The following is an 18293-nucleotide window of genomic DNA, read 5'->3' on the forward strand; positions in this document are numbered from 1 at the left end:
CATTATCATACTTATTTTGAGGTAATTCATGCATTTTATATTTGGTTTTGGAATAATGGTGAATAATCAATTTTGTGCTTAATTGAATCTTATTGCGTGAATTTGTCTTTTGTAGGAGAATGGAATTAAATAAGTGGATTTGTGCAAAGAAGAAAGCTAATGGACTTTACTTTTACAAGGGCCATGATGAAGTTAAAGAAGGCCAACCCAATTAAATTTAAGTCCAATTGGAGCAGGGAATCAAAGGAAATTTGCATAAAATCCAAGTTCAATTCGGATTAGGATTCCAGCCTGCACATTAGTTAGTATTTTTGGCATAACTTTTGGGTCAGATGTCCAACCGAGATGATTCAAGTTGTGCTGGAAATTTAACTTAAAGGGCTACAACTTTGTAGTTTACCAAAAGTCCGAATTCTGACGTTAAATGGGCCAAAATTGTCGGTTAAGTGAAGCCTAAAAATCTGGAATTTTCCTCAAACGGGAGTTTAACTTGTAATAGGATTCCTTGACCTATTTAAAGGCTCTTTAGGGCAAAATTCAAGGGGGGCTAGTGCTAGGGCTGGGGGTTGAACATAGAGAGTGCGGCTACTTCTTTGGTTTTCTTCCATGACAGTTAGTTTTATTTTATTTGTCTAGTTTAATGTTTAGTATTTTATTCTTGTGTTTTATTTTAATTACTATGAGTAGCTAAATTTATAATTAGGGTTGAGGATGAAACCTTGTTAAGGATTATTAGTAATATTTATGTGATTTGATTTTTCCTACAATAGTTGTTCTTTAATGATTTAAATTGTTCTTCCTTCATATCAATTGACTAAGATGAGATTCTAGATATGAGTTCAATCATGTTTTTCTCATGATTTAGGATTTGTCTTAATTAATTGAATGCTTGGTTTATTAATTCTTGATTATAAAATTGGACATCGCTTGTGATTTATCTGTCAATGGATACAATTTATGATTTGATTTTTAGAATTGGATATATCTTGTGATTTTTTTGGCTATAGATACAATTGATGATTTGATTTTATACTTAAGAAGCGAAGAAGAACATGCTTTTGATTTTTAAAATAAGGATTTTAATGAGAATATTTTCCATGATAGCAAGATTGATTTCTAGATTATCATGTAGTAGTTGAGAAAAATTAATGATCATAAATATATGCTGATATGACTTACAAGGCGGATTCCAAAACCTTAATTCCTTTCCCTTGATTGTTTACATCTTTTTATTGCTTTATATCTTTTGCTTAGTTTTACTATTTGCTTAGTTTATTTATTTCAAAATAACCAATTTTTATTAAACTAGATTAGGATTAATTTGGTTAAGATTTGATTAATTTTCCTACGTTCATTCAAGTCCTTGTGGGTTCGACTTCGTTCTTGTCAAACTATACTTCGGTACGGTTTGTACACTTGCGAGTATTTTAAAATTTCACAACAAGTTTTTGGCGCCGTTGCCGGGGACTTGGTTAGGAAAATAAATTAAGTCTTAATTGAATTTTTTTATTCTACTAGTTGTAGTTAAATTTTATTTTATTTAAAAAAAATTATTTCTTTGTGCATGGTGTATGAGAACTTGGATACGTGATAAAGATAATCGTCTTGTTAGTTTTGATTATTCATCCACAATTTGAGAAACAGGAGATGATTCAAAAACTCTTAGGGAGTTGTTCTCACCCATAACCACCAACCCTCCATCTTGCATAGTATTGCCTGCAACCATTGTTGCACATTTTGAGTTAAAGCCACATATAATCCATCTTCTACCTACTTTTCATGGATTGGATAGAGAAGATCCTTATATGCATCTGAAGGATTTTCTTTAGATTTGTGCTACTTGTAAGTTCCAAAATTTCACTGATGACTCTGTTCGCTTGCGTTTATTCCCTTTCTCTTGAAGGATAAGGCAAAAGCATGGCTTAATTTGTTGTCACCTGGATCTATCACTTCATGGGAACTATTGGTCACAAAATTCCTCTCTAAATTTTTCCCAATGGCCAAGACCAATGCTTTGAGGAGAGAAATTGCAGATTTTTATCAGGATGAACAAGAGAAATTTTATGAGAGTTGGGAGAGATTTAAGGACTTGATCTTAAAGTGTCCCCATCATGGTTTTGAAACATGGAGACTAGTTCAATATTTTTATAATGGTTTGACTCAGCAAATCGTAACATGATTGAGTCCATGAATGGTGGTGGATTTTTGAGTCTTGTAGATGATGAGGTATACAAATTTCTTGAGAATTTTTCTGAAAGTTCACAACAATGGGATTTTTCCAACCGTAAAGAGAGATCTGCCCTTGCAATTAAGAAAGGAGGATTGTATGAAGTTAGTGAAGATTTAGACATAACAGCTAGGTTGGACAATCTTACTCATAAGGTTGAGGCTTTAGCTTTAGGTAGAGGGATGAATTCTGTCAATCATGTTCAAAGTGAAACATGCTCTATTTGTGCAAGTCTTATGCATACAACACAAATGTGTCCCTCTGCAGTTGGGTACCCTGATTTTTATACTGAGCAAGCAAATTCACTGAATAATTATGGAAAACCATTTGCTAGTCCATTTTCAGAGACATACAATCCAAATTGGAGGAACCATCCTAATTTCTCATGGAGGCAAAATCAGCCTCCCACAAATGTAGGTGGACAACAAGTGCATCAACAAAGTCAATTTCGTCCACCCACTCAAGCATATCCTCCCATTCCTCAATCACCTCCTAAGTTTGTAGCACCACCAAAACAACAATCATCTTTGGAGGAGTCTCTCAAAACTTTCATGCAATCAACTAGCCAAGCCATTCAAGAGATAAAAAATTCCACCCATTTGAATACTCAAGCTATTTCAAAGTTGGAAAATCAAATTGTCCAGTTAGTAACCCAAGTTGGAGAGAGGGAAAAAGGAAAGTTTCTTAGTCAACCTATACCTAACCCAAAAGGACAATATGCCATCAATGGTTCTTCTAGTTCTACTCATGGACAAGAACATATTCAGTCTATTACTACCCTTAGGTCTGGTAAGCAAGTTGATAATCAAGTGAAAATGCCAGAAGTGGAGGACGATGAAAATATTGTGTTAAAGGAAAAAGATACTCATAGTTCACATGATGATCATGGAGAAAAGAAGGACAACCCAGTCTCCATTCCAATTCAGGATCTTAGTTTCCCCCTTGATAAGAGTTTTGTCCCTAAAGCTCCATTTCCTCAAAGGTTAATCAATCCTCAGAAAAGTGCACAATTTGGAGATATTTTAGAGGTTTTTAAGCAAGTGCAAATAAACATTCCATTTCTTGATGCAATTCAGCAAGTTCCTGCTTATGCCAAGTTTCTAAAAGATCTTGTGACAATGAAGAGAAAGAAAAATGTCCCTAAAAAGGCATTTTTGACTGAGCAAGTCAGTTCAATCATTCAGAATAAATATCCAGTAAAATGTAAGGACCCAGGATCTCCTACAATTTCATGCAAGATTGGGGATCACCTCAATGAGCGAGCTTTGCTAGATTTGGGGGCAAGTATGAACTTAATGCCATATTTAGTTTATTTACAGCTAGGTTTGAGGGAGTTAAAACCAACAACCATGACACTTCAATTAGCTGATAGGTCTATGAAAATCCCTAGAGGTATTGTTGAGGATGTGCTGATTAAGGTAGATGCATTCTATTTTCCTGTTGATTTTGTTGTGTTAGACACTGAGCCTGCTCTAAATGCCAGTACACAAATCCATGTCATTTTGGGTTGCCCTTTCTTAGTCACATCCAATGCTTTGATCAATTGTCGAAGTGGTGTGATGAAGATTTCTTTTAAAAATATGACTGTTGAGCTTAATCTCTTTGACATAAGTAAGCAAGTACCAGATAATGAGAATATATGTGAGGTTAACATGATTGGGAACCTAGTCTATGATACTCTCATACAATCAAGTTGTGAGGATCCCCTAAAGGATTGCTTAACCCTTTTTTATTGCAATTTGGATATTGAAAAATCAATTGAGGAAGTCAATGCATTGTTGGATTCTGTTCCTCTCTTAAGTACTGATAGCTGGCAGCCAAAAGTGGTCCCTTTTCCACTTTCTTCATCTCCACTCCCATCTACTGTAAAACCACCAAAGTTGGATGACTTATGGGAACACCAATTGATAAGTATACCTCAAGAACACAAGGAAGCTATAGGTTGAAAAATTGCTGATATTAAGAGTATTCGTTCTTCTATGGTTATGCAAAGAATTCACTTGGAAGACACTGTAAAAGCTTCCCAACATGTTTTTGATCCAGGTAAGTTACAATCTCATTGGACTAGTCCATTCATAATATGCATTATTTATCTCCATGGTGTTGTTGAGGTTTGGATGGTCCTGTTTATCAGGATTGATCTCCAGTTGTGTTAAATCTTTTTGCAAAAAAAAAAAAAAAATCTTGTTTATTTTCTGTTTTTAGATTAATATTTGTGTTTATTTTCTTGTTTAGTTTTATTCTCTTTTGTTCTAGCTGATATTTGACAGAAATTAAAATTTATAACAATCAGCTTGATCAAGGTACGTCTCCTCCTTCTCCTTACCTTACTTCTTTCTACTTGGTTCTCATGTTGCATATTAATTTTTTTTTGGCTCTCTTTTCATTCAAGACATATATTTGAGAGTATCATTTTTAACATTGAGGCAATGTTTGGTTTAGGTTTGGGGGGGATGTATATAGATTTCTATCTTTCTGTTGTGTTTTGTTTAGTCTTAAAAAAAAAAAAAAAAAATTTTTGCCTAGCTTGAGGTCTATGTTTTGAGTTTGTTATACTACTCTTGCTTAAAGAATTTCATTGCTTTCATGCTCAATTCATTGCACATGCACGTAGCCACTCAGACACAACTTGTTGTTGAAGGATAAAAATGATTAGAAAATCTTGATGATAACAATGTGGAGACTGTAACCCTTGTGAGTTTTGAGCCAATCATTGAGCCAATCATTATTTTTTTAGGGCTATTTATTGTTTCTAATCTTAAAGTTCATTTGGAAGTGCATAACATGTTTTCCTTGTTGTAGTCTCATTTTTCTTTCTTTTGGCCAAGAAAAAAAATCTAATTTTATGCCACACTTGAATCTTTTGAAGTCATTGATGTTGAATGAACTATATTAGTCTTTGAGAGATGAGATTAGGCCATTTTTGTGTACTTTGAGCCATATATGTGTTTTTCTTTTGCTTTCTTGATACATTATCGCTAGTCACCCCATTGAGCCTTTTAATTAGCCTTTCTTTCTAAAGCCCTTATCCATAGTGTTTCAAGATAGAATTTGATCAGTTTGTTTCAATATGGTGGTTTGTGTAAGAATTCAAAGAAGGAAGGAAAAAAAAAGTCAAAGAAAGAAAAAAAAATTTCAAGAACAAAGAAAAAAGAAAAAAAGAGGAAAAGTGTCAAAAAGAAGAAAATAAAAAGGGTTTTCATCAAATTTTGAGAAGTGAGATGTAAGGAAGGAGTACTACTTTGAAGAGGATGAGTTGAAAAAAAAAATGTTGAATGAAAATTCCAAAAAGTGTTGACATTCCAACTATTTTGAAAACACTTCTTATATTTACCTTCACCCATTTTTATTTCATTCCCTTTGTTTTTACCCTAGATTACGTCCTAATAAAGTCCTTATTTGATCTTAAAGATTATGTAGTTCAGATATTGATATGACTGAGAAGAAAAAGGTGCGGTATAAATATTTTTGGCATCCTTTCATGAGACTACTTGTTCTTTTTTGATTAAGCGTTTTTCATGTGATTTATATGTGAGGTATTTGATTTTGCTTACATTATTCCGCTCACATATGTTGTTGAGAGTGTTACACCCCATTTCAGAGTGATTTTATTTGTTGAGTGATAACACCGGAAAGATTTGAGTTGAAACATACTTTCAAATAGAGATTCGAGACAAGTTTATTCTAAAACTAAGAGTATGTTTGGGTTGGCTACCACTTTTCACTCACATTGAGTTTTGATGGCATGAGAAATTTCTTTAGCATTTGTAGTATTTTTGAACTTGAACTAATCCTCTTTGCAAAAGGCAATTGAAAAAAAAAAAAGTTTGATTTTCTTTGTTTTGTTTATTTTAGTATTCATTCTCAGAATTTTGTGGGTATATTCCCTGCAAACCCTCATGAGACTACAACTCGTCCACTAGTGTAAGCTAGGAGTTTAAAGGCTCGTTACATACGCTAAATGCAATCGAAATTTCCAGCGAAAGTGGATTAGTTAGGATTTTTTTTTTCTTTGTTTTTAATTCCTTTGTTTTGTTTTACTCTTTATCTATTTTGCTCGAGGACTAGCAAAATGTAGGTTTGGGGATATTTGATGTGCATTGATAATAGCTTAATTTTGCATATTTATATCATTGTTAGAAGGCATTATCATACTTATTTTGAGGTAATTCATGCATTTTATATTTGGTTTTGGAATAATGGTGAATAATCAATTTTATGCTTAATTGAATCTTATTGCGTGAATTTATCTTTTGTAGGAGAATGAAATTAAATAAGTGGATTTGTGCAAAGAAGAAAGTTAATGGACTTTACTTTTACAAGGGCCATGCTGAAGTTAAAGAAGGCCAACCCAATTAAATTTAAGTCCAATTGGAGCAGGGAATCAAAGGAAATTTGCATCAAATCCAAGTTCAATTCGGATTAGGATTCCAGCCTGCACATTAGTTAGTATTTTTGGCATAACTTTCGGCTCTGATGTCCAATCGATATGATTCAAGTTGGGCTAGAAATTTAACTCAAAGGGCTACAACTTTTTAGTTTACCAAAAGTCCAAATTCTGACGTTAAATGGGCCAAAATTGTCGGTTAAGTGAAGCCTAAAAATCTGAAATTTTTCCCAAACGGGAATTCAACTTGTAATAGGATTTCTTGACCTATTTAAAGGCTCTTTAGGGCAAAATTCAAGGGGGGCTAGTGCTAGGGCTGGGGGCTGAACATAGAGAGTGTGGCTACTTCTTTGGTTTTCTTCCATGACAGTTAGTTTTATTTTATTTGTCTAGTTTAAATGTTTAGTATTTTATTCTTGTGTTTTATTTTAATTACTATGAGTAGCTAAATTTATAATTAGGGTTGAAGATGAAACCTTGTTAAGGATTATTAGTAATATTTATGTGATTTGATTTTTCCCACAATAGTTGTTCTTTAATGATTTAAATTGTTCTTGCTTCATATCAATTGACTAAGATGAGATTCTAGATATGAGTTCAATCATGTTTTTCTCATGATTTAGGATTTGTCTTAATTAATTGAATGCTTGGTTTATTAATTCTTGATTATAAAATTGGATATCGCTTGTGATTTATCTGTCAATGGATGCAATTTATGATTTGATTTTTAGAATTGGATAAATCTTGTGATTTGTTTGGCTATAGATACAATTGATGATTTGATTTTATGCTTAAGAAGCGAAGAAGAACATGCTTTTGATTTTTAAATAAGGATTTTAATGAGAATATTTTCCATGATAGCAAGATTGATTTCTAGATTATCATGTAGTAGTTGGAAAAAATTAATGATCATAAATATATGCTGATATGACTTACAAGGCGGATTCCAAAACCTTAATTCCTTTCCCTTGATTGTTTACATCTTTTTATTGCTTTATATCTTTTGCTTAGTTTTACCATTTGCTAAGTTTATTTAATTTCAAAACAACCAATTTTTATTAAACTAGATTAGGATTAATTTGGTTAAGATTTGATTAATTTTCCTACGTTCATTCAAGTCCCTGTGGGTTCGACCTCGTTCTTGTCAAACTATACTTCGGTACGGTTCGTACACTTGCGAGTATTTTAAAATTTCACAACACTTGGACTCTTAGCAAACTCAGTGGTGGAGAAATTTAGCATTTCTCCCCACACCATGGCATTCTCATAGAAGATTGAGGCCATCTTATCTCGAGAAACAAAATTGAGAAGACGGTGACTAGGGTAATTAAGATGATCAACCCTATGAACATGTAGTACCACGGAAATGAACTTTAGGGTGGCTACGATACATCTACCTCGGAATATCGTAGTAAACCTAGGTATAGAGGTATCGATGGTGTGCATGTTGGAGTGAAACTTCTGAGTGAACACATCGGGACACCTCTTGGGTATCTCACATAGAGAAGCCCAACCTCAAGAGCTAAATGCACCGGGTAGAGGAGTGTCTAGCAAGTCAGACAGAATGAGCTGGCATTCCAAATGAATCGCCTGGTCAAAGGAGTTCTTAATGAAGTCATCTCTCGCCTTCTCATAATGAAACCTCACAGAATCAGGAAGAGAGGGAGCAGAAGAAGAAGAAACATGACATTTCATCGGGTTCTTGGAGCGAATAGACTTTTTGGGTGCCATGAGAAAGAAACTAAACCAAGAGAGAGAAGAGAAACAGAGGAACATAGCAGGAGTATAAGGCATAGGAGAGAAGAAAAGAACGAAGTGCAATGCATGAACAAGTTACGTGTTAAAGAAAATTGCATCATGGGTAAAAACCCAATCCAAACTACAACACCCGCAAGGTATAATTAGTCACACAATCCTAGAATGCATGAAATATTGTTATAATGAACATAGAATGCAATGCATGAGCATGTGGGATCATCTTAACAGAACCCAACCCAAAAAACTTAGCAAAACCACAACCCCCCCCCCCCCAAAAAAACTAAAACCTAAAACCTAGGTCACAAAAAATGCATGAAAAATGAAAAATAAAGAGACAGAGTGTTTAGAGAGACTTACCAAAAAATTGATGCTAGGATAAGGTCGATGAAGGAATGGTGTTTGGGTTGAGAGAAAAGAGAAAAGAATTGGGATATTTGAGTAAAGAGCAAACTGAGTCGAACCTCAAGTATATATAGAAACAGGCAGATCGATAGATCGAGAAGGTATTGAGGAGGTGTTGAGAACTAAATCTCGATAGATCGAGGAGGTATTGACAGTAAAATAGTCTTAATAGATCAAGGAGGTTTCGAGTAGCAATCGAGTAGATGGAGACTTTAGAGAAAAGGCTCGATGGATCGGGCTATTTGTTGAGAGGTATCGAGAAAACCCAGAAATTTTTGATAAATCGAGGAGGTGTTGTCGAGTTGCTGTCGAGCTTTTATTGAGAGATTAGTAAAGTTGTTTTTCAAGGAGGAAAACAACAAGAGATGAATGCAATCAAGATAGACACCAAAACAAGCAATCAAAGAGCATGTTAAGCAGTCAAACACATCATCAACTCTAGATGCAAAGCATTCCTAGATCAAAAACGCACTAAACAATTCTAGCCAATTTTATTTCAAAAATTAGTTTAGATAGTTTAGAGAGCATATACTACCATATGTATTCCTTGTGATGACTAAATCACATTGTACTTGTACAATAGTATCAATAGTAGCAAATAGTATGAGTGTTGTGTGTGAAACTTTGCAAGAGAGCATAAGCAACTCATTATATGAAGTTAATGATATATGTGTAGGAAAAATATAGTTTGTATCGCATACAAAACATGCGTAGCGGAAAAATTAATGGATCCACTTCGTTCGCAATTGATAATATGTGCTATGTAAATTTCAGAATTTAAGAACAAGCAAGCGTATCTTGGTGTGGTGAAATTCAAAACTAAAAATTAGAAGTACTTGAGAACACTTTTAATCTTCATTCTAATTCCACTTATGCCCAAGAAGTGTGGTTTCTCAATTAGTTTATACGTATATGTTCAAGGGAGAATAAGAGAGTGGCTTACACTCACATACACACCATTTTCATACATTACAAAATTTTGTATGTTTCTCTTCTTATATATAACTGACTATCTAATTGGGCTAGCCTTTTGAGCCATTTCAATTAGGCTTTGGTATGTGGCTTGGAGTGGGACCAAAAGGGACAAATAAGACACTGGCTCCAATGGGTTTTGGGTTATTCTATCAACTCTTGACAATCACAAAATTACCATTAATTATATTTAATACCACTGTATAAATATAATTGTACTCTAGGCTTTATTAATAAATTATATTCCAAGACTTTATTATACATTCAACCCCTTTATTAAAATATTCGTAGTAATACAAAGTCATCAATGTTGGCTGCCACTTTAAAGATTACTACATCTTAATTCTTGAGCACCCGGTTTAATCATTTAAGTTATTTATCATATATTTATGAAATCCAATTTCATAAATATATACTTTAGTAATTTCTTACTAAAATGGTTAGGCCTAACACTTTAAATAACCAAACCCATTAAATTTATCTCAAGGGAATATTTTATATCCTCGTTAAGAGATTATGAATTTCATCTTGAGAATATATGTTCCATCAACATCAAATGTGGCTGCCTAACATACTGAGGTTTTGATCGTAACTTTAAATCTCACTCTTGATATATCAAAGCAACCTACACTTCATGATCATGTTCATTATTCTCTCAAGATTGAGAGTTCATATAAATAGAAGTCCTGAGATTTATTATTCATTTGACAGTCGTTAGTAGAATAATAAATCTCACAGCAGGTTCAATATGTCTTAACACTTAGAACATATCAACTAGAAGTCTCCACTTCCATGATCAAGACAAATCATCTTAGTTGATATGTTATAGTCTTCGCAAATGAAATGCCCAATTTCATCACCGACTATGAACTAAAATTCTGAATTTACAAAGAACTTGTGATTTATATCTTCTGTGACTAAATCACATAAATCACATACTATGCATCTCATGGACTATATGATAATGTCCAAATATTCATGTTACCATTATTTTAGATAATAATAAAATAACTTTATTAATCACAACATAATATCATACATAATGTCATACATAGCATCATACAATAGGATATAAAGGGAACATATCCTAACAATCTCCCACTTTTCCTAAAGACTATTGTGCATTAATCTAACTCCCATTCACTCCAAATGTGACTCAAAAGTCCTTTGGGGCAAGGCTTTGGTAAAGGGATCTGCTAGATTATTTGCACTATCAATCTTTGCTACTACTACATCTCCTCTAGCAACAATATCTAGAATGATGCGGTACTTTCTTTCAATATGCTTTCCTTTCTTGTGATTTCTTGGATCATTAGATTATGCAACCACTCCACTATTGTCACAGAAAAATGTGATAGGAACTTGCTCCATTCTCATAACACCAAGATCATAAATAAATTTCTTGAGCCAAACAACTTCTTTTGCTGCTTCATAAGCAGCAACATATTCAGCTTCCATGGTGGAGTTGACAATACAAGATTGCTTAACATTTCTCCAACTTATGGCTCCATCTCCCAAGGTGAACACACAACCTAAAGTAGACTTTCTGAAATCAAGACCTGATTGAAAATCTAAATCTGTATAACCAATGAGAATCAAATCCTTACTATGGTAAACAAGCATATAATCTCTTGTTCTCCTTAGATACTTAAGAATATGCTTTATAGCTTGCCAATGTTTTAAATCCTGAATTTGATTGATATTGGCTGACCATGCCAATTAAATAACAGATATCTGGTTTAATACAAAGCATGACATACATGAGACTTCCCATTATGAAAGCATAAGGAATTTGTCTCTTCATATTTTCTTTCTTAAGAGTCTTAGGCCTTTGATCATCAGACAAATGAAGTCCATGTCTGAAAGAGAGTAATCCTCTTTTGGAAATTTACATGCTAAACCGTTCTAGAACCTTATCTATATACCCTGTTTAAGATAAGCCTAATATTCTATTCTTGTGATCTCGCCAAAGCTTGATCCCTAGAATAAAATTAGCTTCACCCAAGTCCTTCATATCAAATTGGCTTGACAGCCAAATCTTTACTGATGACATTACCCCTACATCATTTCCAATGAGTAGAATATCATCAACATAAAGCATTAGGAACACTACTACTTTATCTCGATATCTTTTGTACACACATGGTTCATCTAGATTTTGTTCAAAATCGTATGACTTGATTGTTTGATCAAATCTGATGTTCCATTATCTAGATGCTTGCTTAAGTCCATAAATGGACCTTTTCAACTTGCATACCATATGCTCTTTGTTCTTAGCTGCGAAACCTTCCGGTTGTATCATATAGATTTCTTCTTCAAGATTGCCATTAAGAAATGCAGTCTTGACATCCATTTGTCAAATCTCATAATTATAATAAGCAGCAAAGGATAAGAGAATTCTGATAGATTTAAGCATAGCTACTGGTGAAAAGGTTTCTTCATTATCAAACCTCCTTTTTGTGTATACTCTTTTGCCATTAGCCTTGCTTTAAAGGTTTCAACCTTTCCATCTATCCCTCTCTTCCTCTTGTAAATCCATTTGCAGCCAACAGGTTTAATGCCATTAGGCGCCTTTACAAGATCCCAAACTTAATTGGAATACATTGAATCCAATTCTGATTTCATAGCTTTGACCCAATGATGTGCATTTATATCTTTCATTGTCTCTTCATAAATGTTAGGATAAGATTCATCCTCTTCTAAGATAGCTTCGTAAGTTTCTCTTAGACCTATAAATCTTATAGGTGGCCGAACAATTCTCCCACAATGACGAGGCACTTGTGTACTAGTCATCTCATGAGTAGAATCTTGTAGTGTATTTAATACAGCCACATCATCCCTAATTTCATCCATTGGTTATTTAATTACAGGTTCATCTATTTTAGCCAAGACAACTTTACTTCTAGGATTAAAATTATTTACATAATCATCTTCCAAAAATATGGCATTGGTGCTAACAAACACTTTGTTATCCTTATGATTATAGAATAAATAACCCTTAGTTTCCTTTGAATACCCTAAAAACATGCATAATTCTGTTTTTGCTTCCAACTTATCAGACTTCCCTTTCAACACATGTGCTGGATATCCCTAAATGTGGAGGTATTTCATACTAGGCTTGCGCCCACTCCACAATTCCTTAGGTGTGTTGGGAACTGATTTTGATGGAACTAAATTTGAAATATGCATTGCAATTTTTAGTGCATATCTCCAAAAGAAAATTGGTATAGTTGAATAACTCAGCATGGACCTAACCATTTCTAAAAGAGTCCTCTTGAGAGGTTCCAAGTGCAGTCAATTGGGATACAATCCCATTTTGGGTTAACTAATCCTTGAAATCTCCAAGAAGGTATTTTCCACCTTGATTAGACCGAATGACCTTTATGCGTTTACCCAATTGATTCTCAACTTCAGCCCTAAACTCTTTGAACTTTTCAAAGGCTTTGGACTTTCGTCTCATTAGGTACACATAACCATATCTTAAGTAGTCATCCGTAAAAGTGATGAAGTACTCATAACCTTCTTTTGTTTGGGTTGACATAGGACTACATACATTTGTATGAACTAATTCAAGAAACTCTTGGGCTCTTCTACCTTTTGCATTAAAAGGTCTTTTGCTCATTTTGCCCTCCAAACAAGATTCACAAACTGAAAATCCATCAAATTTCAATGGCTTTAAGAGTCCACCTTTGATCAGTCTTTGAATTTTGTTTGAATTAATATGACCCAAACCCAAGTGCCAAAGATATGCATCATTAGTAGAAGGAAACTCTCTTTAAAGATTTTACATGAGAAATTATCTAATTCAAAATTGTATAATTCATGCTTATCAGGAGTTAAAATGTAAAGACTATCAACAATATTGCCAGAACAGATAAACACTTTATCCTTTTTTCATTACAACATTGTCTTTCAAGATAACATAATATCCATGTCTACCTAAATAAGTTGCAGAAATTAAATTCCTAAGAACATTAGGTATATACAAACAGTCTTTCAATATTTAAACTCTAGAACCAAAACACAAATTAAACACTCCAATAGCCATAACTGGAATTCTGCTCCCATTAGCCAAAGTAAGAAACATTTCCCCTTCATTCAACTTTCTAGTCTCCTGGAACCCCTGCAAGAATTGCAGATATGATTAGTACAACCTGAATCCACACACCAAGAATCTGTGAGATTTTGTATTAATCATATTTCAAGAAAGAATGAACTTTTCATACCCTTATTCTTGTCAGCTCTGAATTTTGGACAATTCCTCTTCCAATGACCTTTCTCACCACAATGGAAATACTTTCCTTTGGCGTAGTCCTTTTTCTTTCCCTTGTTGGCATCTCCTAAGGCAACTTGTTTACCATCTTGCTTGGTGAAGTCCTTATTCTTCTTCTTTTTACCCTTGCCTTTTGACTTAGGTTGAGAAGAAGAAGCTTCAACTATATTAGCATCAACACTAGACCAAGAATGCCTTCCACAGCCACCAAAATATTCATTAATTCAGACAATGTATAAATCTTTTTGTTTATGTTATAATTAAGTCTGAATTCCTTGAATGATTCTGGTAGTGATTAGAGTATCATATCCACTTAGGATTCTCCATCAATATCGGCACCTAAAACCTCCAGTGTATTTAGATGAGAGATCATCCTAAGACAATGCTCTCTTACTGAAGTACTTTCAAACATTTCGGTATTATAAACCTGCCTCATAGTTTCTTGCCTAGCAAAACGGCCTTGCTCACCAAACATTTCCTTCAAACTTAGCATTAGTTCTGAAGCTAGTTCTACATCCTGCATTTAATACTGTAGAACATTTGAGATAGATGCTTAGATATAACACTTGACTATTCATTAGAATTCTGCCAATGATCTTATCGTTGTTTTTCCTTAGTAGGAGCATCTAATGATGGGAAGTTAGGACAAGGTTCATAAACCACAAATTTGTGCTCTTTTGCAGTGAGAACAATGTCCAAGTTTCTTTTTCAGTTAACATAGTTGGATCCAGGTAGTTTGTTTTGATTAAGAATAGTAACAAGTGGGCTAAAAGATGCCATGATTTAAATTTGAAAATAACAAACATGAATATAATAAGTAGACTGGACATTATTAATTTAGCATATAAAAATATAGTATGGAACCTTAATAAAACCATAACATAAAATATGTAATGACAACCCAATCCCAAGTTTATAATTCCTTGGTAGCAAGTATATTATAAACAACATGATTGATTGAGAGCTATTTTCATTATTAGTGCTATCATGATAACTCTTATCAAACACTAATAATATGTTGTATTAACTTTAGCCTCTAAGTAAATAACGAAATATAGCTCATTTGGGAGGTTAACATTACACTTAGTCTAGTGTACACCATAATCTAGAATCATGTGTAGTCACATTTCATCTCCTTTATAGTATTTAAACTTGTTGTACCATGAAACAAAAGCCTCACCTTTGGGATCGCGAGGCATATACGCCAAGACGATGTGCTTGTTCACACTACTTTAAACGGATAAGTTCAATCTTGTAGTATTATGAAGTAAACACCCTCCTTTGGGATCACGAGGCATATACGCCAAGACAAGGTGCTTACCCACAATACTATGAACCGATAATGGGGGCTATGAAATCCAACCCTTGTATCTCACTCCCATTAGATATTTTAAAAGAAAGGTTTTTATTTGGAAATCATGTGTAATCTCATCACACATAGCCTTGCTCTTCATCTATGTTTTAACACTTAGTGAAATTTCAAAAAACAGTTCATTCGATTGATCGAATGTATTGCTCGATCGGTCGAAATGTTCAACAAATTCATTTTGAAGTATTTGGATGACTCGATCGACTCTCGATTCCTGTTCGATTGATCGAAAGGCAAATCCGATCGAGCGAAAGGAATTCTCGATCGATTAAAAAATTGAAGAAATTTATCACAAAGTCTCGAGATGACTCGATCGATTCTCGATTCCTGTTTGATAGATCGAAAGGAACATTCGATTGATCAAAGGGAATTCTTGATCGGTTGAAACTCATTAAAACTGAAAATTTTCAATTTTTTCTGGTAACCGTTTTTGATGTTTCACTTGAACAAAACATAGTTTCTTGATCACATTAGAATGAGATTGAGATCAAAACTTAATTTCATTGATGCTATAGTCTTAAATTTTAATCTAACATACTTAATATCAAACTTAAACAACATCATAACATCAATATTAGTTTTTATCAAACAATAATTTCAATAACAATGCAAAAAATTGATTGTAGAATCTTTTAACATCATGAAATTAACTATCTTTGATTCCAAAACTCACAAAAACATGTTAGATAAACTCCAAATTGAAGACCGCTCTGATACCAATTGTAGGAAAAACATAGTTTGTATCGCATACAAAACATACGCAGTGGAAAAATTAACGAATCTACTTCATTCGCAATTGATAACATGTGTTATGTAAATTTCAAAATTTAAGAACAAAAGAGCGTACCTTGGTGTGGTGAAATTTAAAACTAAAAATTAGAAGTACTTGGGAACACTTTTAACCTTCACTCCAATTCCACTTATGCCTAAGAAGTGTGGTCTCTCAATCAGTTTATACATATGTGTTCAAGGGAGAATAAGAGAGTGATTTACACTCACATGCACACCATTTTTATACATTACAAAATTCTGTATGTTTCTGTTCTTATATATAATTGACTATCTAATTGGGCTAGCCTTTTGGGCCATTCCAATTGGGCTTTAGTATGTGGCTTGGAGTAGGACCAACAGGGACAAATAAGACACTAGCTCTAATGGGTTTTGAGCCTTTCTATCAACTCTTGACAAGCCCAAAATTACCATTGATTATATTTAATACCATTATATAAATATAATTGCACTCTAGACCTTACTGATAAATTATATCCCAAGACTTTATTATACGTTCAACCCCTTCATTAAAATATTCGTAGTAATACAAAATCATGAATGTTGACTGCCACTTTAAAGATTACTACATCTTAATTTTTGAGTATCCGGTTTAATCTTTTAAGTTATTCATCATATATTTATGAAATCCAATTTCATAAATATATACTTTAGTAACTTCTTACTAAAGTGGTTAGGCCTAACACTCTGAATAACCAAAACCATTAAACTTATCTTAAGAGAATATTTTATATCTCCGTTAAGAGATTATGAATTCCATCTTAAGAATATATGTTCCATCAACATTAAATGTGGCTGCCCAACATACTGAAGTTTTGATCGTGACTTTAGATCCCACTCTTGATATATCAAAGTAACCTATACTTCATGGTCAGGTTCATTATTCTCTCAGGATTGAGAGTTCATGTATATAGAAGTCGTGAAATTTATTATTCATTTAACAATCGTTAGTAGAATAATAAATCTCACAGAGGTCCAGTTCAGTATGTCTTAACACTTAAAACATATCAACTAGAAGTCTCCACTTCCATGATCAAGACAAATCATCTTAGTTGATATGTTAGTCTTCACAGGTGAAATGACCAATTTCATCACCTACTACGAACTAAAATTCTGAGTTTACAAAGAACTTGTGATTTATATCTTCTGTTACTAAATCACATAAATTACATACTATACATCTCATGGACTATATGATATTGTCCAAATATTCGTGTTACCATTATTTTAGATAATAATAAAATAATTTTATTAATCACAACATTAAGTCATACATAATGTCTACAGATGCCCCACTTTTAATTCGTGAGCTTTGCTAACAAAATCAAAAAAATAAGAGACAAAACATATTGTTTCGATGGATGGCTTGGCCCAACCCACGCACATGACACACATCACGCATACATAGGGCGGGGTGCAACTCCGAAGAGTTTTGTGGGATTTTTTATGTTTGAAATCTCACCTTTGTTGCTCGGGAAATGAGCAATGATGTGTTCACTATCTCAAAACTTGTTTTACCGATTGCAAGTAAAAGATGAGTGACTCACTATCTTGGATTCACTAAAAAGAAAAACAAAGGTGCTCTTATGAGCTCAAACAATCAAACAAAGGTGCTCTTATGAGGTCAAATAATCAAACATGGGTGCTTTTTCGAGCTCAAACAATCAAACAAAGGTGCTCTTATGAGCTTAAAAGGATATATATCTTTGGTGTCCTTCTGGGGCTTTTTCCTCAAACTACTCCAGGTGGTACTTGTCTTCTATCTTCATCTCTACCTGTTTTGGTGAGGCTCTTACCTCGGGTTAACCTTGGTCTCTATCTTCATCTCTACCTCTTCTATTGCGCCTGCTTGTTCAATTCTCGTAGTATATGTGCGCAAAATTTGTATAGTGTGCTTGCATGTTTAACTCCCGAAGGATATGTGCACAACTTTTGACTTGTATAGGATTTGTGCATGCATATTCAATTCTTGTAGGATATGTGCACAAAATCTGCCTTGTGACTTTCTGGCTTGTGTAAGATCTATGCTTGCATGTTCAATTCTGGTAGGATATGTGCATAAAGTTTGCCTTGTGACTTTTTGACTTGTGTAAGATTTGTGCCTGCATGTTCAATT

At 33.7% G+C, this 18293-nt stretch overlaps 1 protein-coding gene and 1 non-coding gene across 2 annotated transcripts; one reads left to right on the plus strand and one right to left on the minus strand.

The window, feature by feature from the left end:
- Window positions 1-2009: 2009 nt before the first annotated feature.
- On the minus strand, window positions 2010-2118 carry LOC142626599 (small nucleolar RNA R71). The gene has a single exon (XR_012842586.1). It is a non-coding gene; the product is annotated as a small nucleolar RNA R71 (small nucleolar RNA).
- Window positions 2119-2175: 57 nt separating this feature from the next.
- On the plus strand, window positions 2176-4173 carry LOC142625130 (uncharacterized). The gene has a single exon (XM_075798831.1). It carries the CDS (start codon window positions 2176-2178, stop codon window positions 4171-4173), a length of 1998 nt encoding a protein of 665 aa, XP_075654946.1.
- The last annotated feature ends 14120 nt before the right edge of the window (window positions 4174-18293 follow it).

Source organism: Castanea sativa, chromosome 2, assembly GCF_040712315.1.
Source record: "Castanea sativa cultivar Marrone di Chiusa Pesio chromosome 2, ASM4071231v1".
NCBI classification, from domain to species: domain Eukaryota; kingdom Viridiplantae; phylum Streptophyta; class Magnoliopsida; order Fagales; family Fagaceae; genus Castanea; species Castanea sativa.

Bases quoted from the DNA above. Each gene is read 5' to 3' on its own strand.
- LOC142625130 (XM_075798831.1), top strand. From the start codon at position 2,176: ATGATTGAGTCCATGAATGGTGGTGGATTTTTGAGTCTTGTAGATGAT.